At 40.0% G+C, this 27,473-nt stretch overlaps 2 protein-coding genes across 7 annotated transcripts in view; both read left to right on the top strand.

Annotated features, from left to right (window-relative positions):
• The first annotated feature begins 1,508 nt into the window (after positions 1-1,508).
• Positions 1,509-21,147, top strand: LOC135108079 (proton-coupled zinc antiporter SLC30A5-like). 3 transcript variants are annotated; one of them, XM_064018709.1, is made up of 16 exons: positions 1,541-1,680; positions 2,600-2,690; positions 7,048-7,161; positions 13,653-13,870; positions 14,388-14,566; positions 15,713-15,880; positions 16,039-16,142; positions 16,386-16,570; positions 17,223-17,405; positions 18,396-18,552; positions 18,664-18,718; positions 18,921-19,048; positions 19,166-19,287; positions 19,653-19,879; positions 20,135-20,263; positions 20,381-21,147. In XM_064018709.1, the coding sequence occupies exons 1-16, from the start codon at positions 1,659-1,661 to the stop codon at positions 20,543-20,545; spliced, it is 2,247 nt and encodes a 748-aa protein (XP_063874779.1). In that variant the 5' UTR covers positions 1,541-1,658; the 3' UTR covers positions 20,546-21,147. The 3 variants fall into 3 exon arrangements, with proteins under 3 accessions (XP_063874778.1, XP_063874779.1, XP_063874777.1); XM_064018708.1 differs by lacking the exons at positions 1,541-1,680; positions 2,600-2,690; positions 13,653-13,870; ... (10 more) ...; positions 20,135-20,263; positions 20,381-21,147 and adding exons at positions 1,509-1,532; positions 8,663-13,181; XM_064018707.1 differs by lacking the exons at positions 1,541-1,680; positions 13,653-13,870; positions 14,388-14,566; ... (9 more) ...; positions 20,135-20,263; positions 20,381-21,147 and adding an exon at positions 8,663-13,181 and having other exon boundaries at positions 2,664-2,690.
• Positions 21,148-22,132: 985 nt separating this feature from the next.
• LOC135108081 (casein kinase II subunit alpha) overlaps positions 22,133-27,473 on the top strand; it is a 13,974-nt gene continuing 8,633 nt past the window's right edge. The window contains exons 1-2 of one of the 4 annotated variants that reach the window (XM_064018714.1): positions 22,133-22,195; positions 22,903-23,229. Coding sequence is in view for 1 of the 4 variants with exons in the window: in XM_064018711.1 (XP_063874781.1) it covers positions 22,193-22,195; positions 24,005-24,056 (55 nt within the window). In the remaining 3 variants the exon portion in view is untranslated. Of the gene's footprint in view, positions 22,196-22,902; positions 23,230-24,004; positions 24,057-27,473 lie in introns of those variants that run through there. The other 3 variants (XM_064018711.1, XM_064018715.1, XM_064018713.1) reach the window with 3 other exon arrangements.

The raw sequence follows: 27,473 nt of genomic DNA, 5'->3' as shown, positions 1-27,473 counted from the left end.
AATCTGGAACTCCCTGCCTGCTTCTGTATTTCCACCTTACTATCACTTGAATTCCTTCAAGAGGGAGGTTTCAAGACACTTATTCATCAATTTTTTACTACTGCTTTGACCCTTTTATGGGACTGGCATTTCAGTGGGCATTTTTTTTTTTTTTTTTGCCCTTGGTCAGTGTCCTTTCTACATAAAAAAAAAAAAAAAAACATTATCTCGAATCAGGGATATATCATAACCTTCGGACGAATACTATTTTTTTTTTTTTTCCCCTCTATATGACCTTAATCCATTTAAGTTATAGTTAACATACCCGTATACAAATCCTTGTACATATGAAAGAAACAACCATGTTTTGATGCCATATCTTAGCGGGACACTGGTGAAGTAACTTCACTGAAGTTTGTTGACATTTTATCTCCCAACGTCTTCTCTGAGTTGCTGCTTGTCTGTTTACATCCCGTCTTCCCTGAGTTGCCGCTTTCTTCTTTAGAATTACAACCCATCCTTTCACACCTTGGTTCTTCTTCCCTGATATGTTCGTGCGCTCAACCACAACACATGTATAGACTGGAGTTTTACAACAGCACTACAAACTTATATCTCCCGCTTCGGGTTTGTTGGGTGTTTTCGAGAAGTCGGCATGTCTGATATCGCCTAGTCTTTTCGTCTCCGCACAGTTTCGGCCATCACAATGTCTTGTCAGTATAAATAATATTTGCTCGGGTCTTTGGGGAATTTTTCAGATAAAACATTAGTACCTGTAGAAACCAGTGGAAAATATTTCAAACTTAATATGTAGCAGGAGACTAGAAATAAATGTGAAAAAATGAGAGCCTATTAGCGAATATTTAATATATAATAACTTCTGTAGAATGTGCATCACCAGATCCAATGGATACTGTTAGCATAAACAATTAGAATCAATGTTTTGTAGCATTTAAGTACACTGCATCAAGATGTATCACGAGAGGCTGTTTTAGTATATGCTTCTCCAGGGAGCTGTGGGAGCGTTGACCAACCCCTACATTAAAAGAACCGGCGATCACTGGCAAGTCAGCCCATAGCGAAAGCTCCAGAGTGGTAAACTATAGAAGAACAGTATCTATGAAGCTTCTAAAAAGACTTCCCCTAGAGGGATCTTTATAGCCCAGCTGGATACATACCAGCGAAAAAAAAAATTAAGCTTCAAATGTTAAAGATCAATTGGATTAACCTCGTGAAAATGACTGATTTTTAATGAACTCAAATAAACACAGCGTCATAAATATTGCACAGCAGCATCTATAAATCTTAAAATAGGAGACGACAAAGAAGACCAAATTGAATTAGCCTCGTGTCCCCCGAGGAAGGAAGGGCTGCTGGTTCCCGCCGATGGACGCTAGTCTCCGCTACCACCAACCACCAAGTTATCTGTCAACATTTTTCTGTCTAGAATCAGAACACACATCCGTCAACACACCTGCCGTCACTCCATGCCTTATCTGTCATTTAGAGTACGTGACGACCGCTATAAATGCAGAAAACACGGGTCATTGCAGGTAAATAGTTTACTGGGCAGCCATGTTGATGTTTGTTTTGATGCGAGGAAGGAGGCGGAGAGTGGAATGATCTCTGGTCACGTCCGCTGTAGTAATTAACGCTTGTCTCTGGAGCTTGGGAACTGGATGTCAAGCTCTTGGGTGTCTTGTAAGTCCAGATATGTGTGTGGTCTGGAGTAGCTATGTGTGTCAAATAGAGCGGTATTTATAGGAACATTTTGTGCCAAAAGATGATGCTGCATTTGAGGATAATGGAAACAATTTTGATTAATTTCCAGACACTATTTATTGCTGGACAAATTTGAGAATTTCCTTAATGAAAAGGTAAGCTGTAAAATAAGTTCGTATTGAATGCAACCAACCTATCCCTCGGGTGAAAACGCCAATGTTATTTCAGTCGGTAAATCTTATCAATAGTGGCTCCTTATGTGTTTTACTACCGCCCCTCTCCAAGACAAGCAAGCTTGTGGAGCTTATAGGAAAGCAGGGTTTTAGGGTCGAGAAGGCCAAAAAAAAAAAATAGTCAACAAGCAGGAAATATCTCCCTCCCCCCACATATCCCCCCCACTACACTATTCTAACTTTTTGAAATCTGTAACTTTGCTAATTGTGGGGGCTTCGTCCCCATATCCCCTGCTATGCTATCATAACTGGTAAAATTGCAGTTTATCACAGTACTTCCTATCTTAAGTTTCTTCTTATTTATCCCCAACAAGCTTGGGGATCTGGTGGTAAAGCAGGGTTTTTGGGTGGAAGAAGCTAGATTTTGCCAAATTTGGGCATTCGTTAAAAATCTAAGGATGAGATGCCATATTTTGAAAACTGGGGAACTGTCTAGCCTATTCTAACTTTACCTAATCTGAACCCTTCCTTAAGAATGCTTATGCAACCTAATCTAAATTGGGTCTTTTCTTCCCCCTGGATGAAGCCCCACCCTACCCCCCAGTTATGTTAGGTGTGCATCATGTTTTACTGTTTGAATAGTTTTATTTTTATGTTTCCCTTATTGTGTTATGAGCTTGCCTTAATTGTCATGATTTGGTATCAACAATTGTGTTTTCTTTCAGGTGAGAACTTTATAATGCGAAGTAACTCAAACATTGGATTACGAGACAGTTCCTCCAGCCTGGTCATCTACCCCTCAACCAAGATACCTTGGTAAAGCTGAATACTCTTTAGCATTGTTTCATATTTATTATGTGAAAATAATTAACGATACTATTTTCTATATAGTTATTTGAATATTTATTATACATGACTTTTGAGTAAATTTGGAGGCCATACTAATCAGCATTATAAGACAGTTGTCATATTGAAAAGAATAGGTATATAGAATACAGATGATCCCTGTCATTGGTGAGATGAGGACATTACAGTTTGAACCACACAAGAGGATTCCTTGAATATTTTCAACATGCTTCAGTAGAATAGCCCATGTTGGGATGCAGCCTTTTTTTTTTTTTTTTTTTTTTTTTTTTTTTTTTTTTTTTTTTTTTTTCTCTCTCTCTCTCTCTCTCTCTCTCTCTCTCTCTCTCTCTCTCTCTCTCTCTCTCTCTCTCTCTCTCTCTCTCTCTCTCTCTCTCTCTCTCTCTCTCTCCTAATTGTAGGGACACTGACCAAGGGCAACAAAAATCCAATAAAAAAAAATGCCCACTGAAATGCCAGTCCCACAAAAGGGTCAAAGCAGTAGTCAAAAAGTGATGGATAAGTGTCTTGAAACCTCCCTCTTGAAGGAATTCAAGTCATAGGAAGGTGGAAATACAGAAGCAGGCAGGAAGTTCCAGAGTTTACCAGAGAAAGGGATGAATGATTTAGAATACTGGTTAACTCTTGCATTGGAAAGGTGGACAGAATAGGGATGAGAGAAAAAAGAAAGTCTTGTGCAGTGAGGCCGCAGGAAGAGGGGAGGCATGCAGTTAGCAAGATCAGAATAGCAGTTAGCATGAAAATAGCGGTAGAAGACAGCTAGAGATGCAACATTACGGCGGTGAGAGAGAGGCTGAAGACAGTCAGTTAGAGGAGAGGAGTTGATGAGACGAAAAGCTTTTGATTCCACCCTGTCTAGAAGAGCAGTATGAGTGGAACCCCCCCCCAGACATGTGAAGCACACTCCATACATAGACGGATAAGACCCTTGTACAGAGTTAGCAGCTGGGGGGGTGAGAAAAACTGGTGGAGACATCTCAGAACACCTAACTTCATAGAAGCTGTTTTAGCTAGAGATGAGATGTGAAGTTTCTAGTTCAGATTATAAGTAAATGACAGACTGAGGAAGTTCAGTGTAGAAGTTGAGTGTCATTGAAGAAGTGGGGATAGTTGTCTGGAAGGTTGTGATAGATGGAGGAATTGAGTTTTTGAGGCATTGAACAATACCAAGTTTGCTCTGCCCCAATCAGAAATTTTAGAAAGATTAGAAGTCAAGCATTCTGTGGCTTCCTTGCATGAAATGTTTACCTCCTGAAGGGTTGGATGTCTATGAAAAGACGTGGAAAAGTGCAGGGTGGTATCATCAGCGTAGGAGTGGATAGGACAAGAAGTTTGGTTTAGAAGATCATTAATGAATAATAAGAAGAGAGTGGGTGACAGGACAGAACCCTGAGGAACACCACTGTTAATAGATTTAGGAGAAGAACAGTAACCGTCTACCACAGCAGCAATAAAATGGTCAGAAAGGAAACTTGAGATGAAGTTACAGAGAGAAGGATAGAAGCCTTAGGAGGGTAGTTTGGAAATCAAAGCTTTGTGCCAGACTCTATCAAAAGCTTTTGATATGTCCAAGGCAACAGCAAAAGTTTCACCAAAATATCTAAAAGAGCCAGAAGATCACCAGTAGAGCAGCCTTGACGTAACCCATACTGACGATCAGATAGAAGTTTGTGAAGTGATAGATGTTTAAGAAGCTTCTTGTTGAGGATAGATTCAAAAACTTTAAATAGGCAGGAAATTAAAGCAATAGGACAGTACTTTTAGGGATTAGAACAGTCACCCTTTTTAGGAACAGGGTGAATGTAGGCAAACTTCCAGCAAGAAGGAAAGGTAGATGTTGACAGACAGAGCTGAAAGAGTTTGACTAGGCAATGTGCAAGCACGGAGGCACAGTTTCAGAGAACAATAGGAGGGACCCCATCAGGTCCATAAGCCTTCCGAGGGTTTAGGCCAGCGAGGGCATGGAAAACAGCATTGCAAAGAATTTTAATAGGTGGCATGAACTAGTCAGAGGGTGGAGGAGAGGGAGGAACAAGCCCAGAATCGTCCAAGGTAGAGTTTTTAGCAAAGGTTTGAGCGAAGAGTTCGGCTTTAGAAATAGATGTGATAGCAGTGGTGCCATCTGGTTGAAATAGAGGAGGGAAAGAAGAAGCAAAGTTATTGGAGATATTTTTGGCTAGATGCCAGAAGTCACGAGGGGAGTTAGATCTTGAAAGGTTTTTACACTTTCTGTTAATGAAGGAGTTTTTGGCTAGTTGGAGAACAGACTTGGCATGGTTCCGGGCAGAAATATAAATTGCATAAGATTCTGGTGATGGAAGGCTTAAGTACCTTTTGTGGGCCACCTCTCTATCATGTATAGCACGAGAACAAGCTGTGTTAAACCAAGGTTTGGAAGGTTTAAGTCGAGAAAAAGAGAGGAATGTACGCCTCCATGCCAGACACTATCACCACTGTTATGCACTCAGCACACAAAGATGGGTCTCTGACATGGAAACAGTAGTCATTCCAAGGAAAATCAGCAAAATACCTCCTCAGGTCCCCCCAACTAGCAGAGGCAAAACGCCAGAGGCACCTTTGCTTAGAGGGATCCTGAGGAGGGATTGGAGCAATAGGACAAGATACAGATATGAGATTGTGATCAGAGGAGCCCAACGGAGAAGAAAGGGTGACAGCATAAGCAGAAGGATTAGAGGTCAGGAAAAGCTCAAGAATGTTGGGCGTATCTCCAAGACGGTCAGGAATACAAGTAGGGTGTTGCACCAATTGCTCTAGGTCATGGAGGATAGCAAAGTTGTAGGCTAGTTCACCAGGATGGTCAGTGAAGGGAGAGGAAAGCCAAAGCTGGTGGTGAACATTGAAGTCTCCAAGAATGGAGATCTCTGCAAAAGGGAAGAGGGTCAGAATGTGCTCCACTTTGGAAGTTAAGTAGTCAAAGTGGACGAGTGGACGAGATCATGTCCACATATACATATGCATGTACATGTATGTACTGTACACACGCCCACACTTAAATCAAGAGAGAGAGAGAGAGAGAGAGAGAGATTAGAGGTCAGGAAAAGGTCAAGAATGTTGCTCTAGGTCGTGAAGGATAGCAAAGTTGAAGGCTAGTTCACCAGGATGGTCAGTGAAGGGAGAGGAAAGCCAAAACTGGTGGTGAACATTGAAGTCTCCAAGAATGGAGATCTCTGCAAAAGGGAAGAGGGTCAGAATGTGCTCCACTTTGGAAGTTAAGTAGTCAAAGAATTTCTTATAGGCAGAGGAGTTAGGTGAGAGGTATACAGCACAGATAAATTTAGTTTGAGAGTGACTGTAGTCATAGCCAGATGGTGGAAAACTCAGAAGATTCAAGAGCGTGGGCATGAGAGCAGGTTAAATCATTGCGCACATAAACGCAACATCCAGCTTTGGATCGAAAATAAGGATAGAGAAAGTAGGAGGGAACAGAAAAGGGGCTACTGTCAGTTGCCTCAGACACCTGAGTTTCAATGAGGAAAAGAAGAGGAGAGGTGGTGTTCTACAGATTGAAAATTAGATCTTAGACCGCAAATGTTGCAAAAGTTAATGAAGAAAAAGTTGAGGGGGGTGTCAAGACACTTAGGGTCGTCGACAGAAAGGCAGTCTGACCTGGGGGACATTTATGGTCCCCTCCCCAGATGGGAACTCCAAGGCTGGTGTAGGAGTCGCCATGATAATTTTGAATTTTTGAGTGAAGGGTGTGTGTGTTATTAGGTGCTTGTAGTTTTGTGTGGAGGAAGAGAGTTGTCTTTAGAGGGCAGGCTGTGACTGCCCCCTTGTGTTGTGAGTCACAAAGGGAAACATTCAGTGATGTCACAGCTGGGTTTAATGAGAAGTTCACAGCACCCCCTGAACAGTGCTTTAGACCTTACTGGGAGTAATTATTGTTTTGGCAGCTGTCTACTGCCTCCTCCTGTGAAGCCTAGTTGACTTACCTTTGTTAGCATATTGGATGGCTATAGAGGTACATTGCAAAGAGGTATATAAGGCCAGCACATTTCTGTAGGTATGCCAGTCAATATAGCTCTAATGCAAGACTGAGAATTAGCAATAAGCATGACTGAGTTGTGTAGCATATGCAGAGTATCGTTGTATGTATGAGTACATGATGTATTATTGGTTAATGGAACCTTCATGTTTAGATCTACACAGGTGTACTTATTCACTTCAAAATTGTGGTTGCTTAAGCTTTCCAGGATCCCAGATGGCTAAATGTCAGATGGCCGGGGTTCCTTTGGTGTTATTTTGATCTTGTGAATCAAAGTTCCTTCTACATGTGACATTCCTGCAGGTATGTGTGGCTGCTGCTGGTTACCAAGCTCTTCCGCTGCATTGGTGTGTTTGTGGCATTTGATGCAGTCCGTTCCATCCACGTGGTGTACTTTCTTCTTCTAGTGACATTCATGTAAGTACATCATCCATTGAACACCTTGGGTCTATATGTTGCCTGGTGCCTGGGTGGGTGGATTGGTGTGTGCCTGGTCATGTATGGAAAACTATGTTCATCTTTGTCCTGAAGTATTCTTGTGATGTTTTTGTTTGCTTTTATCCTATTTTTGCCATAGAACAAGTAGTCACGTATGCAACTTTATTTCAAATTTCATTTTCTGAATCTGTTTGTGTGGCTTTTCTCTCAGTTCTTTGTGTCCTGTACTTTATAATTATTTGTGCCAGCTCTTCATGATTATCTTGTAGTGCATCGTCTTTAGTATCAACATTATATGTTGAAATTTGTGTAGTTCAGTTAAATGAAAAACTGAAGTTCATATGAAATTCATCAAGGGAGATGAAATAGCTCTGTAAAGCTTTAAATTATTTATTGTGTTGTAACACTTACATTTATTAGCTATTATATACAAAATTATTCCATTGAAAATCTATAGTCAAGGTAAACTGGAACTGTTATCTTGGTAGTTGGGACTGTCCCCTAACATGTATTGGCTGTTGATTGAGGCTACATACGCTTACATTTGGAGATTTGGTTGTAGTGCAACATAAGCACCTGGGTACCATCTTTAAGAAAATAAATAAAAAATAAACAAAGATGTATAAGATCCTGTTTTTATCTTGGAAAACTATTATAAATTGCTTTTTGGAATCTTATGTGAAATAACATAATGTTAGTTTTGAAAACTGAGCTGTGTGGCGCATTATTTTGAGGCTGGCTCTACAAATCACATTTGTGTCATTTAATATGGATGTCAGTGATCTTACAAGTATTTGTAGCAAATGACAAAATAATGCACTACAGTTCTCTTCCTCATTACATTTGTGTCATTTAATATGGATGTCAGTGATCTTACAAGTATTTGTAGCAAATGACAAAATAATGCACTACAGTTCCCTTCCTCATTACATTGTAGATGTAATGTTAAACATTCTCAGTTACTTAAGATATACAGTTACACATTTTCTTTTGCATGGTTTTCATATTGTAAACCTAAGATGTGCTTTGCATTGTAATTCTAGAGTAATTTTCCATTTAAGTAGTAATCAAATTTAGATGAATGGCTGCATTGGTGTGTGTGTTTGTGCACAAGTTTTCATTGCTGTGAGAGGAAAGAAGGCATTGCATCAGTGATGCAAAGTACAGTTATTTTCCTCTCACAGTAAAGAAAATATTTATATTCATCTCACTTGATCTAATCAAGCCTCATGAAGGAAGTGTGGAAGATGAGTATTGTCATTGGATGAGGAGTGTTATGATGAATTTGTAATTATTCTAGGTACTGTTTTTTCCCTCATAGATGGGGTGGCATCTTTCTCTTCAGTGTGAAGCATGTCTAGTTAGTCACTGTTAGGGTAGAACCAAAAAGAGAGTTGATATTATTTTTTAATAGAAATAAGCCTATATTGCCTCTTATTATATAAGAATAATAACATCAGCTCTCTTTTTTCATCCATAGGTGCTGAACAAGCTGCAAAGGACGTTTCACGTTATTGTGAGAGGCACACTAGAGTTACTGAGCCAAGGTGTAGTGCTGGTGATATGTTGAGTGAGGAAATCTTGGGAAATATTCCTTGTTAGTGATCTGTTGGGAGGATCTTGGGAGAACTCAGAACCCTATATTTACCCTCACCTAGAAATGTCAGCTCGTGAAGGAACTCGTCGAAGGAGGATTTCTATCCTTCACATGCTAGGGACGTGGGAGGAGAAGATTGAAGGTTGTAACTGTCCTTCATGCAAAGAGTGCAGTGGCAAAGGTAAACCTGAGGCTGCAGTTGCAAAGAGTCCATCCAAGTCCCCAAAGGGTCCCAAGTCTGTAGTGAAGAAAGGTAGTCCAAAATCAAAAGTGACAGACAATGAAGCATCACTTGAAGAAAACAGTGCACAAAACTCTATACTGAAAGAAGTTGCATCAGAGAGTGAAACAGGTGACTCTGTGAGTGACAGTGCTGTTGGTGAGAAATCAGGTTCCTTAGGCAGTGACAAACTTTCAGGTACAACACATCAGAACTCTGGAGATTCTGGTGAGATGGAAACAGTGTCAGTTCATGTTGAATCTGGAGCCCAGGCCTCCAAGTTACCTGAAAAAACACTGAACTCAGGAGAACATTCTTTCCTCAGAAAAGAATCTATGATGGAAGGTAAATTAAAGCAGAAAGGTGGTGGTGGCACCAGCAAAACTATTGTTAGAAAAACATTGAAAAGTCCTCGGAAAAGTGCCACAGAAGAGGAGGATATTGATGATCAAAGCACAAATGTCAAGCAAAAAAGAGTTGTAGATGAGATGCTGATAGACTCCATAGTGATAAAGGAAGAGCCTGAGGAGTACCTGTCAGACCTTGATGACTCCGATGACAAACCTTCACGGGCAAAGTGTGTGGATAGGGGCAAGGCTGAGTCACGTTCTAGCAGGAGAGCCAGAATGGTGACGTCAGAGATGGAGAACATTTATGCCAAACCCCGCATGATCTTTACCGGCAGGGGAGTGGTAAGGAAGTTTGAACCAGGGATTGACAGGACACCAAAGTCAAAAAGAGGAAGAAAGCCTGGCAAAGCCTTGTTACCAATTAATATAAAACAAGAACCGAAGGAAAATGAAGTGGTGAAGCAAGAGGTTGAGGGCACTGATCTGGATGAACTCCAGAAAGCTCTATCAGAGGCGGCAGAAAATATCAGTGATGTGGGAGAGGAGCTGCTGGATGCCTTCAATGAATTTGGAGAAGCCACAAAGAAGATAAAGCCAAAGAAAAAAGCTGCACCCTTCTTTAAGAGAGTCGAAGGTGAGGGAGATAAATATGTGGAATGCAATATCTGTTTTAAAGTCCTGAAAGAGTCCTCCATGAAGCAGCATTACAAAACACACACTGGAGAAAAGCCTCACATGTGTGACATCTGCCAGTCCAGATTTACTCGTAAAGGCGATGTGGAGAGACACAAGAGGCTGGTGCATAAAAGCCAAAAACCTTTCAAGTGCCAGAAATGTATGAAAGAGTTCTCTGATCGTAAGAACCTGAAAGCACATCTACAGAACCATGACAAAGCTATCTACTATGGTTGTTCCACGTGTGGGTTCAAGTTCGGCAAGAGGGAATACTATGAGAACCACATCCGCTACATTCACCCTCTGCCTGATGGAGCTGTGCCAGCATTTTCTGCTGTAGATGATGATCTTGCCACCAAACAGTTGAAGCAGCTAGAGATGGAGGAACTGAAGGAAAGAAATCCTCAAAAAAGCAACATAAACCAAAACAGGGAGTTAGAGTTGGAAGAACTAGAAGAAGAAGACAACGACGATGATGAAGACATGGATGAGGAAGATAAGGCCATTGAAATCACAGTTACAGAAATGGATGAGCAAAAATTATTTTCTCCCGGTGAGCTGATGATAAAGAAGGAAGACAGCATGGATGGGGAAAGCATGAATACCCAGGAAGAGGATGAGGATGAAGAGGAGGAGGAGGAGGAGGAGGAGGAGGAAGAGGAGGAGGAAGAAGAAGAAGAAGAGGAAAATAACACAGTCCTCCCTTCTCCAACACCAGAGGGACAGAGGAGTAAGGTACCTTCCAACTCTTCTCTCATGCAGCTCTTTAAAAGCAATCCACCTCAGGCAACACGAGGAGGCACCAATGTCAAGGTGTCTAAGGGAGTGCTCAGCCTCACCCAGACGATTCCTGACAACGACTCTCAGGGGGATGAAGACTTAGTTGACAAGGTGATAGCAGCAGCAGTGAGTCAGGCCACCAACACCATTGAGAGCCTCCAGGCAAAGTCTGGTGCCAACATGTCAGGCAATGACATTGAATTTGGAGATGAAGAAGAGACTGAGGAGGAAGAGAGACTGGAAACCACAGATGATTTACAGGAGATCCTGGGCACTCAAAGCTATGAAATGATGCCCATAACCAACATTCAGAAGGCACCTGCTCCACAACCAGCAGAGATTCACATCACTGCCTCAGTCAGCGGACAGCAGAGAAAGTTCATCATCCAGGTGCCGCCAGGAACCAACCTGAATGTGCAGAGTCCTGAAGGAATGGAGATGATTGTAAATATTGTGAATCAGTTGTGTGCTGGGAAGGGGGAGCTGGATGGACCCATTGAGGTGGTGATGAACAGCCCCAGCAACCGCCTGATGCTGGTCAACAACAAGAGATAGCAACCCTCGTATGTTGGTGGGCATTGAGCTCCAGTGAGCAGGCTGTGTTGTGGTATGAGGGTTAATTTTAGTTGCCAGATTTGAGCTGATAGAAAACACAAAGTGATGGAACTCCAAGCTGAGTACCACATGCAAAGTCCCGTAGATTGTTTTCTACATTTTATAACTCATAATTAATAGTAATAATAGTTCCCCATAGCTACAGCTGCAACTGTTTTTCATCACTAATACCCTGCCACAGTCTTTACTTAGTTATTCACCCATTGGCCAAATAAGGGTGATTTAAGCTGTAACAAGTATAAAATATTTGTTATTGATGCTAAAGGAGTACCTGGATGGGCAGAGGAAGCTGTATTTCCTATAAAAACTCTTCCTTTCCCATAAATATATATATATAAATATATATATATAGCTATTTTTGTTTGTCAAATAGATTATTAAACACTGTGGAACCTTAGATTTTCCGAATGTGATGTAAAGGGAGCGTAGCTTGTCCAACAACCCAACAGTGAATTTTCCCGTGAATGTTAAGAGTATTATACAGTTAAGAAACATTGTACTGCAGAACACACAACACTTATATACTCATGGCTTGTGATGGTTTGTCTAGCAAATTTTCATCCTCATAATAGTAGATAAAAAATTTTTAAGTTTTATTTAATTGGTAGATTATTCAACTTTATATTTATTTTGTCCCAAGGTTTTTCCCAGTATTTCCCAAGGTCTGTGAAGTCAAGGGGCCATTGTGCATGCATGATTTTTTTAATTAGTGAGCTGGTAGTTTAAGGGTTAGTAAACTTGGCTCACAGCCAAGTGAAACCTGGGCAGATAAAGTATGTGCAGGTCTTTCACAACCATAGCCCCTGATTACCTGACTGAGGGTAAGTTAGCCAAGGAGTTGTTATCTTGATAAAGAGGAGTGGAAATCCTGTCCGTGTGTGTGTGTGTGTGTGTGTGTGTGTGTGTGTGTGTGTGTGTGTGTGTGTGTGTGTGTGTGTGTGTGTGTGTGTGTGTGTTTTCACATGTTTACTACAGGTGACCAGAATTGTTTATCCTGAGAGTAAATAGGTAATGATATGAAGAGAAATTTTGATACCCAGCTAACTAAAAGCTTATGTAAATAAAATAATGCCTCTTACTGAGACAAGGAATGGTGACGCAGTGAGATTTATTGTCTTTCATTGTCTTTGAGTTCTATAATTCTGTATTTTCAGTTTTTTATCAATACTGGTGTTTAATTGCTAAAAATTTAATTGTATGTGTGTACCCAAGTACTTATTTGTGTTTGTGCTGTGTTTGCAGTACTTAGGATAAACTGTCGCTCCTGTCACCAGGGTTTGTTGCCTCATTTGAGAGTTTTTTCCTTGTCATATTGTTTTGCTTTATAGCATAGTAATTTCAGCTGTGGAAACTGATTTTCTGGTAAAATACATTGCATTTTGATGGTTATTCATGTATTCCAAGGATTAAATTGGTGCTGCATACTATAAAATAAAGAGCAAATACATACATATAATTTCTACGTTTATGTAACCTTGCACTGCCGCTACAGATTATTGTATTGATGACCCCATAGTTGCTGTCTCAGTTTTCTAATCATTGTATGGCAATTGAGTTGAGCATCTGAAGACCTCTATCCCTTTATTGTACATATTTGTTTCATACTGTAAGTACATCTGTCATGGGGCTTCTGCAGTGGTGAAATGAGAGACAGAGAGAGAGAGAGAGAGGGGATAATTATTTGAGAGCTTGTTTGGGGCCCTTGTTATATTATTTTGTATGTGAAATTGTGTTCAAGTTTGGATTAAATCCCAGCCTATTTGATAGTGTTTTATTATTCCTACTTTGGTATAAAATTGTTTTAAGCAGAGTTAAACAGGCAATACATAACAGCCATAGGAAGAAGAAAGCAAAAAGAATGGATTTTTATGTATACTTTCTTCTTGAGAGGGAAAAAATGCAGAATTTCAAAGCACATTATTTTCTCCCATACCATTATCTTCAACAGACAAAGAATTATTGCCTCCTTGTGATACAACTGTTGTAATGACTGCAGATGGTAGTGATAATTTTAACATGTATGCATATTGACATACTTCATATTGAATCAGAATTTCTCTTCCACTAAGCTTAATTTCTATATTATGTTTTACTTAGGGCTCTACATGTTTGAGAAAGGACCAGCTGTGTAAAAGAAACAAATTTAAAACACTATGCAGAAATATCTCTTACTTTGACAAAGATACCACAGTAGACATGATTCATCTCCAAAAACCCACCTCACTCTTGACAGATGTTCCCTGGTGTATGGCTTTGTGCAGCGGCCTCTGTCAAGCCACAAGAAGCTACAGCAGGTTGTGTGGATAAACATTGCCCGTCATGCCTTTGTGCAGACCTGCCTCAACCTGCTGTGGCTCTATGGGCTGTCCCAAGTGGGTCCCCTCAGAGCAGTGGTGCTGAGTGAACATGCAGATATAGTGGTGCTGGCAGTCTGGGGTGCGGTGCTGAAAGGCAAGTCACTGTTCTCTTGTTACTTCATGGGTGACAAAAAGGAATGTATGCATGTGAAGAAAGTGTCCAGGATTTGTTGATTGTATAGTTTATTTGATGAAGGGTTAGTTTTAATTTTATTTATATATTTTTATTAACCTAATCATTTGTTTTTATTATTCTTTATTCATTATTTTTTTCCAGCTCATGCTGTGGTTGCTCTCTCTTTCTTACACTAAGTTCACAGATAATGACTACATGTTTATAACTATTTGGTATACAATTCATGACACCAAGTTGTTACTTTCTGTCTCTTTTCTTTCTCCTATTGGACTAACAATACTACATCATCCATACACAAACCAAATTTAGAAGCCCATATACCTAAAGTTTCATGCAAATGTTCTCTGCAAAGTTCTCAGGGTCTGCCATGTGTAGGTTTGATGGCTTCTTGCAGTCCCTTATTTTCTCATGTTCTTATGTTCTGACACAAAAAGAGCAATGAAGGCAGTAATAACACCCACCACAAACCCTACAGGCATTGGTGGACCTGGGAAGCTACGTGGGTCATTCTGGTTTGTGCTTGGTGTGCTGTCCCTGGTCCTGTTCGATAATGATGCAGGCCACACCACAGAGCACCCTGAGGGACAGCAGCACCACGGCATCAAGCACCTCCTCTACTACCTCCTGGCCTGGACAGGGCTCTCGGATCATGAGGTACAGTTGTAGTCAGAAGCTGGGTAATTTCTCTCTCTCTCTCTCTCTCTCTCTCTCTCTCTCTCTCTCTCTCTCTCTCTCTCTCTCTCTCTCTCTCTCTCTCTCTCTCTCTCTCTCTCTCTCTCTCTCTCTCTCTCTCTCTCTGTCTCTCTCTCTCTGTCTCTCTCTCTCTCTCTGTCTCTCTCTCTCTCTCTGTCTCTCTCTCTGTCTCTCTCTCTCTCTCTCTCTCTCTCTCTCTCTCTCTCTCTCTCTCTCTCTCTCTCTCTCTCTCTCTCTCTCTCTCTCTCTCTCTCTCTCTCTCTCTCTCTCTCTCTCTCTCTCTCTCTCTCTCTCTCTCTCTCTCTCTCTCTCTCTCTCTCTCTCTCTCTCTCTCTCTCTCTCTCTCTCTCTCTCTCTCTCTCTCTCTCTCTCTCTCTCTCTCCACTCGAGGAGCTCTGGCATAAGGCAACAAAATAGCATAAAAGAAAAAATGCCCTTGGAATTTGTGCCACTCCCCAAAACTACTGTATTCACCTCCACTGTGTTAAGTATTTTTCCCTAAGAATCTAATATTATTTCCACATTTTGTAAAGGAATTGTCAAGAGATCAGAGGATTTAAGATTGAGGGAAAGTACAAAGCATAGTTGAAGTCAGTCTTTGTCTGACATGTTTGAAGAGAGGAAGAATGATTTTGATACTCATTCACTTATGCTTTTTGTAGTTTAATAATTTCAAGCTGTGCAGCTGATTCATGTAAAGTGAGGGAATAGGAGAGTGGTGGGGATAAGTGTGAATGTGAAAGTTGTGTGCTTTGCCTAAGCAAAGCCCTTTTTTAGGGAGACACCCATAGTATATATGTTTGTATGTATGTTATTTCAAGAACTTTTATATTACAAGTGCAATTCCTCAAACCACTACAGTAAACAGAGATTGGGAAGATTTATACAGCTTCCTTTTATTCACTGATGTTCTTAGGAGGATTTAACTCATACTTTACTGATGGCAGGGAGGGATTGTAGTGTTGCTGCTGCTCACTCTCTGCCTCCAAGCCTTCATCAGCAAGATGAAATATGATTGCTGTCATGTTTATGCCTGATGGCTTCTTGCAGCTTCCCTTATGTTCTTATGTTCTTATGTTCTTATGAAGCTTACTTTACTGATGGCAGGGAGGGATTGTGGTGCTGCTGCTCACTCTTTGCCTTCAAGCCTATGTCAACAATGGGGGCCGGCGCCTGGCAGTGGATGTGGTGGGTTCTCGGCGCCTCCAGGCACTCACAGCCATTGCCTCTACCTTGTTCCTCATCCCCCTTGCCCTTGTTGTGTGGCTGACTCAGGTAACAAGACTCACCTTGGCTGACACAAAGACCTGTATTCAGAAAATGCTTTGCTTTCTCACTATGACTATTTTTTTGAAGGTCATAGAGATGATTATTATTACCTAGTTAAGTTTACAAAAATGATTATTGTTTTTATTTTGATGTTCTGCATCCAGGAGACACCAGGCCCTGGAATCTTGCAGTTTCTGCCTCAGGCCTTCGTTGTTGCTCTCTTTGTCTTTGTTCTGCACTCCTATGTTGATGCTGCTTGTAATCAGAGGTAAGAGACTTCTGTGGATTTGTTATGTATTTGTGAGTATCTGCAAGGTAACATGCTCCTTGTTTTTATTGAAATTAAAGCTGTTTGAATAACCACAAGAACCTCACACATTCCCTGCTTAGCAAAGAGAAATCATTGACAAAAAATTATAAGATATATATTCTATGTATGAAACAACTATAAGTGCACTCTTAGTTCTCGCAGATGTGTGTGTGTGTGACTTACAGTTCCCTCACTCCTCAGGCTGGATGTGGTAAGAACAGCTCGGGTGGGCACTCTGGCAATGTTCTGCTCAGCGCTCCTGGTGAGTGCTGTGTGGAGACCCTCAGCTATGCATGTGCAGGAGGACACAGAAGATGGCACAAAGAAACAACTGGAACATGCATTTTCTGGAGGTGTTGTATTTAGCATCATCATGTTGGCAGCTGGTATGTTAATCTTCCTTAATGTTTTTGCTCACTTGATTTGAATTCCTATGTTATTAAGATGGTTAAAGAATGGATGAGTAACTTGTAAGAGACTGTTAGACAAGATACTTTTGCAAATTGTTATTATGAATCTGCAGTTATAAACCTCATTCCATCAGTGTGTGGATCACTCTGACGGAAAAATGTATTTGATATATTTCATTGTTAGTGTCACATGTAGCCTTACTGTTGTCTTGCAACATCCTTTAGTTAGATAGCAATTTATATAGAATAGTTAAACAGCAATTTATATAAAATAGTTAAATAGAAATTTGTATAGAATAGAACAAGAATAATGGGTGGGTTCAAGCTTGAATAATGGGTTCAAACAAGAAATGATGGGTTGAAGCTTAAAAAAACTTAGGTCTAAAAAAAAGATAGGAACTGGTTCTCAAAGAGAGTGATAGATGAATGGAATGGACTCAGTTATAAGGTTGTTAGTGCTGAGTAATTAGGGGGCTTTAAAAGAAGATTAGACAAATTTATGAATGGGGATGATAGTTGGAAATAGGTAGGTATATTTCAAACAGGGACTGCCATGTTCAGCTTTGATAGCTTCTTGCAGCTTCCCTTATTTTTCCTTATGTTCTTACACTTTCCTTTGTTTCCACAGCCACTCTACAGCTGACCTCAAGCAAGACATCAAGTGGCGCCAACATGCTGCCCCTGCACACCCTGCCGGCTGGGGCACTGCAGCGCTCCCAGTCTCTCTTCACTCTGTTCACCTCCAACCTCAAGCTCATCCTTGCTAACAGGAACAGCAGGACTATATTTTACTTCCTCTGTGTTAATCTATGTGAGCAGGTGGTTGTTTGTCTTGCTTTGTTAGTTAGTTTATCATATTCTAAAGGTGGTATTTTCTTTTGGCCTATGCTTCTGTATTCATGTTATTTGAATTATTTTCAAGTATTTTTTGCCTTTAAATATGGGGTGTAACATGAGTTTCTGCAGATATTGCTAGAGGCAAAAGTACCGGTTATTCTAAGTGGAAAATGTTCTTTACACATATGCATTTTGAGGTCTTGTTTAGCCATGGTATGAAATTCAAATGTGGCCAGGCAACAATAGCCAGCCTGGTACCTTGGTGAGATGTATTAACGCTGACATCCTATGGTGAAATTGTGAGTTATGCAGTTATCATTTCTACAAGTTTTGGGGCATTACAGTATTCTGTAATGAGGTGAGTGGTATTAACAGACAGGTGATTTACAGATAAACATTACAGTGATATCATGGCTGTAATTAATGACTAGTAAAATAATAGGCCACATGACACCATGCCTGTCTGGGCAAGGAAGGGGAAGGAATGAGGCCAGCAGCAAATCAACTGATTGCTAGCCAGCCCCTTGCAGTTTCATGTCAAGACAATGACAGTGAATACATGTAGATACATCTAGGTGAAGTATATGACATGGTGTTTTCTACGACATAAATATCCACCCGAACTGGCCATTGTATCTTTTGCCCAGCCACACTCAAATTTTGTACCATGGTTAAACAAGGCCTCAAAATGCATATATGTATAGGACATTTTCTATTTAAAATAACCTGTACTTTTGCCTCTAGCAATATCTGCAGAAACTCATGTTATATCCTGTAACCTCTTTCTTGCTATTTCACACTTAAAAGGCATGTCCAATATTGAGTGATGAAATACATGACATATGTATTCTCTATATGAAGCCTTTTATAGTTTTTTAGGTTAAGTTATTTTTTACTTGATTTAGATATGTCTGTATGCATCTCTTGTTTGTCCTCTTCATAAAATGGTTAAATTTCTTTTCAGGTTTCACTTTTGTGGAGTTTGCATATGGCATGTGGACCAACAGCCTGGGCCTCATCTCAGATGGCTTCCACATGCTGTTTGACTGTTCAGCACTTGTCATGGGTCTGGTGGCCTCCGTCATGGCCACCTGGAAACCAACAAAAACTTTCCCATTTGGGTAAGAATTTGAAGAATTTGTGAAATAAATCATTATGTATTCATCTCATGTACCATAATTGTGTCATCTTTATAGGTTATGAAGATCTTCTCTTACTCTCTCTCTTTACAGGTATGGAAGAATTGAGGTGCTTTCAGGATTTGTAAACGGCCTATTCTTGACTGTGGTATGTATGTTGTTTATTTTGTAGAGCTGTGATACAAGCTACTGCTTGGAGATCCCTCTTGTCTCCAAAGGCTTTCTAGATATATGGATGTCACTGCTTATAGTGACTAAATTCATAATACAATCTTTGAAATATTTTATTGAAAAATACAAACAATCAGTGGAAGGCAGCTACATCTAGAAGACACTATATACTGGCACAGATTGGGCTGATGGTGCTGTACGAGGCTGTGGGTCGCCTCTATGAGCCTCCTGAGGTACACACTGAGAGACTCTTGGCTGTAGCTGTGTGTGGTCTCATCATCAATGTATTCGGAATGGCATCCTTTAGGTAAGTAAGAATCCGACAAGCATCTTTAAGAATTAGAATGTGTCTCAGAAATGTTGAGAAATCTGGGCTTATCATCATTTTTGTAAATTATGAATACAAGAAATCTCCACTTTCCAGCCACACATACTCCTTCAGCCACTCACATGAAGGGAGTCACAGTCATTGTCGGACAGGATCACAGCACAGTCATCACAGTAACTCTCATGGCCACAGCCATGCTGTTAATGCTAACATGCAAGGTGAGTGAAGCTTTTCTGTGTGCAGATCTAAATTATCTAAAGTGATGAATCTGTGGCAGGGATAAAGTAGGGACTTTCAGAGGCTTGAATGAAATGCCTCTCATTAGCCAATTTTGTGAGAATAGTCAGTTTCTGGTGTTTTCCCTGTGAAATAGAAGAAAAGATTTCCTTAATATGATAAGTAAAGCAAGAAAAAGTAATTAGGGTTAGATTGGGAAAGATTCTGTGGAGAAACCCTTGTGGAATATGACGGTCAATTTGTGCTGCAGAAACTAAATTTTTGTATTGTTCTCTCCCCTTTGAAACATTTCAGAGAGGGAATTAATAATCAAAAGTAAAGTATATGAATAAAAGTATTCTTCCAGGTGTGTTTTTGCACATTATGGCTGACACCTTGGGCAGTGTTGCTGTCATTGTGTCATCTCTCCTTATTGACTGGTATGGCTGGCTTGTGGCAGACCCAATCTGCTCCCTGGTGTTGGCCAGCCTCATCCTGGCCTCGGTGCTCCCTCTCCTCAAGGAATCAGCTTCCATTCTCATCCTCAGAATACCAGTTGGGTCTGAGGAGACTACCAAAAAGTGTATTGATAAGGTATAGTACTGCTTGTTCTTGTTGAGTTTTTATAGAAACTCAGTTTTTTTCTTTTCTTTTGCATTGTTTCACACACACACACACACACACACACACACACACACACACACACACACACACACACACACACACACACACACACACACACACACACAAAAGAAAGAATAATTTCATTAAGTTTGTATTGACTGTTCATGAAAGGGTCTGACTGTATAATGCGTCTGAGTTACACAACATAAATGCTTCCTCCTTCAGATATTGGAGATAGAACATGTGGAGAGCTGCAAAGACCCCCGCTTCTGGCACCATGCTGGGGACTCCTTGGTTGCCACAGTGACAGTGCAGTGCAGGAGTGAGGCAACAGAGCAGCGCATCATCCACAGTGTGAGTTGGTGAAAAGTTTTGGAAATAGAAGCATGGATTCATAAAGATCAGGTCTATTATCATTCCATGAAAGTTTATGGATTGATTAGAACTTGATCACTTGTGTTATACTTGCAGGTGACTGGTATCCTGCAGGAGGCTGGCTTCTCCCAGGTGAGTGTGGAAGTGGAGATGATGGCAGGTGGAGCAGTAGCAACAGCCTCTCCACCCTCTCAGTGGGGGCTTGGTACTCTAGTCAACACCAGAAGGAATCCTTTCCCAAATTCCATCAGGGCAGTTTAGGCAGAACTTCCTGGGTTGTAGTGCGACTTCCTGGCCTTCCTCAACCATCACTCTGTGCTTAAATTATGAATGGTCATTATATTTGTCATGCCATTAATTGAAAGTTCTCTTCATGCCTTTGACATGTGTATCAAGGCGCTCTCTCTCTCTCTCTCTCTCTCTCTCTCTCTCTCTCTCTCTCTCTCTCTCTCTCTCTCTCTCTCTCTCTCTCTCTCTCTCTCTCTCTCTCTCTCTCTCTCTCTCTCTCTCTCTCTCTCTCTCTCTCTCTCTCTCTCTCTCTCTCTCTCTCTCTCTCTCTCTCTCTCTCTCTCTCTCTCTCTCTCTCTCTCTCTGACACTTCATTGGGTGTGTTTAATTTATTCAGTAACTTTATACATTCCTACCAGAGGAAATAGAATTTCACATAATTGTAAGATTTATTATGTAATATTGTCATTGTTGTGTTTCAAGTTTCACACTTCACATTCAGCTTCTTCCATAATGTATGTTTGTAAGATGTGATGGGTGGGAAATTATTTTATTGTAAGTTAAAGTTTATCAACATTTTATAAGAAATAATATAAAACTTCAGAAATGTATGATAAATAAATGTTACAACCACACAGTGACATTTATTTTGATGAAAAAAGGTGTTCTTCATAACCATATGTAGGTAACGATATGTAGGTAACAAACAAAACTATAATGATAATCTGTCCCTAATTTCCACGTATTATTTTTATGAAAAAAGGTGTTCTTCATAACCATATGTAGGTAACCATATGTAGGTAACAAACAAAACTATAATGATAATCTGTCCCTAATTTCCACGTATTAACTCCATCTATCAAGTCGGCAATCCCGCACAAGATGGCCCAGACAAAGCACCACACGTTCATACACACATCATTCACATGTCAACCCCTGGTGGAAAGGAACAACCTTACTACACCAGTGGCAGGGACTAGAAATACTGCCACTATATTTCTTGCGTGTCATAAGAGGCGACTCTAAGGTATAGAGCGAGGCTGGGAATTCCCTTCTTTGTAGTCTTCTCTCCTACACACAGACAAGGCATATATTACTCTAATAGGTTTTTCTTATCGGTCAAGGTGTGCTCGCGATAACACTTGAATGTGAGAGATTATGAAGATTATACTAGCTGAAGTAACATTTCATCGTAACTTTTCACGACTCGCTCCCAAGCAAGTGAATAGGTATGGTATTAGTGGTGCAAGGAGGTACACCGCAGCCTATCATAATCACCAATACATCACGGGTTATCACAGAACGCGTAACTTCCTAACATAGCTTGAAAATTGTGTTGGGGTTTGGCGTCTTGTGGCAGATTAGCCGATTAGGTGAGAGTTTAAAAAGGCAAGAGCAGTACATTCAGTACGTATTCATATTTGAGTAACGCTCTCTCTCTCTCTCTCTCTCTCTCTCTCTCTCTCTCTCTGGAGTTAAGTAGAGTGGTGTGTGGAATGATGGAAGTGATAACAATTAATTTCATAACGAGGTAACTTCAAATATCGTAAACCAGATTATTTTTTTTAATCATTGCAATGCTATTTGGGGGTTTGGTGTGGCTGCGGTGCCGTGTGGACAGACGCGTGTGGAGTGTGGTGGAGCTGGTGGACGTCGGACTCGCAAGTCAGAGCTCCACTGATGGTGTGTATGCAGCTATCATGCTTGCTTATTTTACGGATTGTAGGTGCCAGTTTCTTTTTACAAGCGAATGCATATGTCAGATTATGATATCTCGCAGGTACGGAAGGAGGATTTTCAGGGTGTTTGGTATTTATCATAATCATTTATCTACCCCGCACCCACTTTTCCTTGTATAATATATATATATATATATATATATATATATATATATATATATATATATATATATATATATATATATATATATATATATATATATATATTCTTATCGTTATGTGACACCTTTCTGGAGTTACATTGAGCTCAGTATTTCTACTTATTTTTCCGTCTTCGTTTGTATATTCACCCTAATCTTCTCTGCGGGTTATTAAGATGCGGATGCGGAAGCGGGTGTTTATGAAATCGCAAACCCGGATGCACAGATGTATATTTCATCACCAGCGCTGGTACAGATTACGCATTTTGAAATTTACCTGTATGTTCCGTATACATGGACGTGATGCGGTTATCTAATACATCACTATTATCTATTCCTGCAGTAGGAAGTAAAATATCCAGTAATTTCTGTTCATTTAGTGTGCTGCAACCTTTCTATAAAGTGGCGGGTGTGGCGGCGGGAGAGAGGCAAAGAGATGCGTGTGGCGATCCTGCACATGACCGAGCGTTTAAGAAATATCAATTTTACTCTTTATAACTCATTCCTACAGGTCTTTCCTCATTTCATCTATCGTCTCCGTGGTGTGTCGGGTGTGGTGGCGTGGTGGGCCAGGTGTGGAGGGGCTGTGGAGGACGTGTGGAGCCATCTGTTGGCCGCGTGGAGCAGCTTCCAATAGCCCTTAGAGGGACGGCCACATTGAGCCCCAGCCCGCCACTGCCCCGCGACGGCCATATTGAGCAGACCGGCACACACCTCCCACTTCTCCCTCCATTTTCACCGACTTTCTGACTAAACTCCATACCTTACTGACTGGATACCGGTGTACGAGGCATTTTGGAAGACCTGTAACTCAAGATCGCGTTCAGGAATGTTATAGGTAAGTCGGGAAATGGAGATAAAAGAAGGGGTGTAAAATGCGTTCAGGTGCTGCAGTCTCGTCTCTTCACTCATGTTTTCCTGTGTTTTTTTCTGCCTTCCTGTTGCTTTTTGGTGGTGGTTTTGCTGCCATAGGGCTCGTAGTAGCAGGATCAGGTGTGCTTCTATAGGCAGGTGGTGATTTGAGCGCGAAAGAGGCAAAGTTCAAGGTCATTGAGTATATATCATGTGCTCTTATTCTCATTATTCATGTAATTTATTCATTTATCTCATTCCCTTCTTATTTTGGGCTTTTCGTTGAGATGAGACTGATGCTAAAAATTTGCATTCTTTTCATTGCTCCTAATTATAAGTTTGTAAGTGAAGGATAACCTGTTTTTAAGTGATGCTGTGCTGAAAAATTACCAAATTAGGAAATGCTCACCTGGTTTACTCACCTGACGCCCTGAAATAGCCCAGTCAGGAAACACTCACCTGGTGCTGAAAAATGACCAAATTAGGAATATTTACCTGGTTTACTCACCCGGTCCTGTGAATTAACTAATCAGCAAAATTAGTGGATATATACTCACCTGATTTACTCAGAATTATGAATACTTACCGGGTGTACTCATCTGGGCAAGAAATATATTGAAAAGTAACACTTAGTATTGGTTAAAATATCGTGTGGTATATTATCCATAAGTAATAAGATTTTTTTCATAGCAAGGATGTTTTAATGTCAGGTTAGGTGAAGCCAAGACAATCTCATGTTAATTAGCTTTATGTTATCTCAGGTCCAGTTAGTGAGCCTTTTCTACCTCCAAATTGGGCTGGTGTGGTCCCAAGGTAAGAGGCTGAGAGTAGGTGAAAAATGTCCTAGTCAGTAGTATTTTATGTATGATGTAACCCCAACTTTTTCCGTCATGTAGTGCTAGAAATTTGTTCACTTGGTATGTACATCTTGTTAACAGAGAAGGAGAGATTTTATATAACTGCATCTCTTATTTTTTGTTAACTGAAATTATAGAAATTCTGTATCTCCTATCAACATTGACCCCTAAAACCTTAGTGTTGTGGGAAAATAAGAAAAGAATGTCCTTGGTATTTAGTCCTTCATGTGTACACTAACCCCATTTTTCTATATTTGATAATAGAAACTCATTATTGTGCATCTCCTATTCTTGTTAACCAAAATACCAGTATTGCATCTGTTAGTTTGTCTGTGATAAGTATACCAAAGGTATACTTATCACATGAAGTAAAGAGCTTGGCAGCTCTTTACTTCATGATTGTCTTTTTAGGAATATGAATGTAGACTATAGTGCTCAGGGAGTAGAAGTGAGTGAGTGACAGAGCAGATTCTGAAACGCAGGAAAAATTAATATCAGGAAGAAGCAAAAAATACTCAGATAGGGATGGATAAAGAATCCGTCATATAACCTACCAAGCACTCAGGACTAACTGTATACATTAGATGGGTATATGTTGGCCATGTTTTCCCATGATGAAAGGAAACGCGAATTTAGATGGAGTGTTGTATGTTAAATAAAACTGATGTACAGATATAGAGCGGTAGTGTGCATCCGTGTCCGGTCGCCCCTTAGGCAAGGTCAAGACTGACATCACTGATCAAGTGACATCACTGATCAAGTGGTTGGCCAGATTCGGGCATCAGGTCGTACTGTTAGGGGGGGGGGAAACTGTGGGGCCTATGTGTGAACCACATCATGCATCTATTGAGGATATTTTTCTTGAGGTCATGACTAAGTGGGTTTATTGCTAAGATAATTTCTGCAAATCCTAGATCAGTCTTTGTCCTGCAGTGAAATATAGAGGCTGATGAATTGAAGATGATGAGATGGTTGCTGCTTTGTATAGGTCTAGTTGGTCATTGGTTAGTGTTCAGTGCATGTCTGCTGGTTGTTAATCTGTTTTGATCAATGCATTGATTCGGTATTGGTTCAGTAATGGGAGTTGGCACTCATCCTTGTCAGAATTTTTCAATTGTTTTTGCTATGTTGGTGCAACTTAACTTTATCACTATGTTAACACTTTAGACTTGCTTTCCAAATAACTCTATATAATTATAAAGTTTCCAAGGAGAATTATAGAAGTGTTGTGATTTAGTCTTTATTGAAGTAAAAAAATTGGCATTGATTACCAAGATGCTGCTGTAGGATGAGATGTGCAGTGTCTTCATGATGCTTGGGTGACCATTAAAAAGTTCAGTGTGGCAAAGTGAAGATTTACACTTCCTCTGTAAAGACCTAGGATAACGTGAAAAAGTGCCTGCCAGTGTATATATTTAGATACACTGTCTCAGCTCTAAGCAGAACATCATCCTGGATTTTAGTGTAGCTATCCTAGGAATTATTACAGAAGGTATGGCCAGAAGTAGCATTATATAGTGGAGGATATATGTATCAACTTGACATGCCATAGGTTAGGAAAGTTTAGACACACCCAAAAAAAAAAAAAAAATGCAGTACAAAATAATTCTTGTAATTTGATCATTGGCAGTACAGGAAGAGTTGTTGTCCTTGGCATTTGCTTGACAATGTTTTAGCTTCCTAATCGCAGTAGTGCTTTTACTGCATCTTATTAGAGAACTACTCTTGACAGTAAATGAGTGACTTATTCACATAGAGGGAATTAGCAAGGTAAAAGAACTCCTTATATATTGAATCAAGGTATGTAATAATTAATAGGCCATTCGGGAAGATTCATCCACTTGATAATGTTTGTCTTGTAATCACTTGTATTTTAAAGTTATCATTTTGGAAATTGTGCTGCAGCTTTAGAAATTACATTCAGCTCAACTAGTATATATATATATATATATATATATATATATATATATATATATATATATATATATATATATATATATATATATATATATATATATATATATATATATATATATATATATATATATATATATATATATATATATATATATATATATATATATATATATATATATATATATATATATATATATTGTTTGCCTCAATGGTAAAACACTCATTCTGCTGTAGCATTTCTTTGTTTCCACATTTCATATCACCATCATTAACATCATTAGTCACAGCAACGAAAACTTTTTGAAAGGGTGATGACACATTCACAGCTGCTGTGCTTAGTCACACAGCACCTTGCCAAGCCTCAGCATTATGTGCTATTTCTTTTGTCAGGTTTAATTTATAGGCTCCTCTTCCCATGCTTCTTCATTTTGTTGCAGCACTTTACCCTCCACATTAAATTACTAAAAATGTTTAATTTAGAGCCATTTCCTCTACATGATTGAAGTGGAATGTTCTTGTTTCCATCTCTCCCTTGATACACATAGTCACTGCCACTGAGGTGTTTTCTCAATACACAGCTCTGTCCAGTAGCCAGGGAAAAATATTAAGTTATTGCAAGTCTGTCAATCTTTCACCTTCAGTGCTGAGGTAACTGACACCACATCAATCATCCAAATCCTCCCTGCATTTCTTCCTCTATCCCACAACATTCACAGTAATTTTCCAAGCTCTCTCTCCATCTCCCCTCCTTACCCCTGTAGTGAGTGCCAACATCTGGAAACACTTGGTCGTGCTACATTCATACATGACTCAACCACACACTGAACAACATAAAAGAGGAAGCATGTGGTCTGTTTACTGCTGACTAGTTTTCATGTATCTTGTTGTATGGGCACAGTTATGGCTTCTCAACCCTGAGCTTTACAAGATCAAGGAAAATATCCCTTTCAAGACACAGGCTTGTTCTAGTGGGAAGGTTGAAGACACTTTAGTTTTTGCTGAGTGAATATTCTGAATGCCTTCATTATATAATTGTTATGCAAGATATGTCTAGTGAGATGTATAAAATTACCACCAGTGAAGTTAATTTTCTTATATGTGACGATCCTTGATTTTGTAAAGTGTATACATTTTCATTATAAAACATCAATAAACATACAGTAAGATACATCATCATAGTCCAGCAATTTCACTATAATGAAACTAACTTCTCTTAGCAACTGAGGTGAATATGGTGTCTTTTGTTGGTTACACTCACCCTGGAAATCCAATATTGCCCCAGCAAGGAATCACACATTGCAGGTTAAAGTCAGATACACACTCACTGTAACTGGCTTAGATACAGGCAACTCATTGACTCCACATACAGCTCACTCCTTTCACTGGCTGCTTTCAGTTGTTACTTAACAGAGTGTGGTAAAGAGGTGCCTTCATGACCCTTGCACAGGCAGTCTTT

This window comes from Scylla paramamosain, chromosome 16, assembly GCF_035594125.1.
Source record: "Scylla paramamosain isolate STU-SP2022 chromosome 16, ASM3559412v1, whole genome shotgun sequence".
NCBI classification, from domain to species: Eukaryota; Metazoa; Arthropoda; class Malacostraca; order Decapoda; family Portunidae; genus Scylla; species Scylla paramamosain.
The sequence above is the reverse complement of the archived record's forward strand: the minus strand, read 5'-3'. Positions and strand labels throughout refer to the sequence as shown.

Bases quoted from the DNA above. Each gene is read 5' to 3' on its own strand.
- LOC135108079 (XM_064018708.1), top strand. From the start codon at position 8,843: ATGTCAGCTCGTGAAGGAACTCGTCGAAGGAGGATTTCTATCCTTCAC.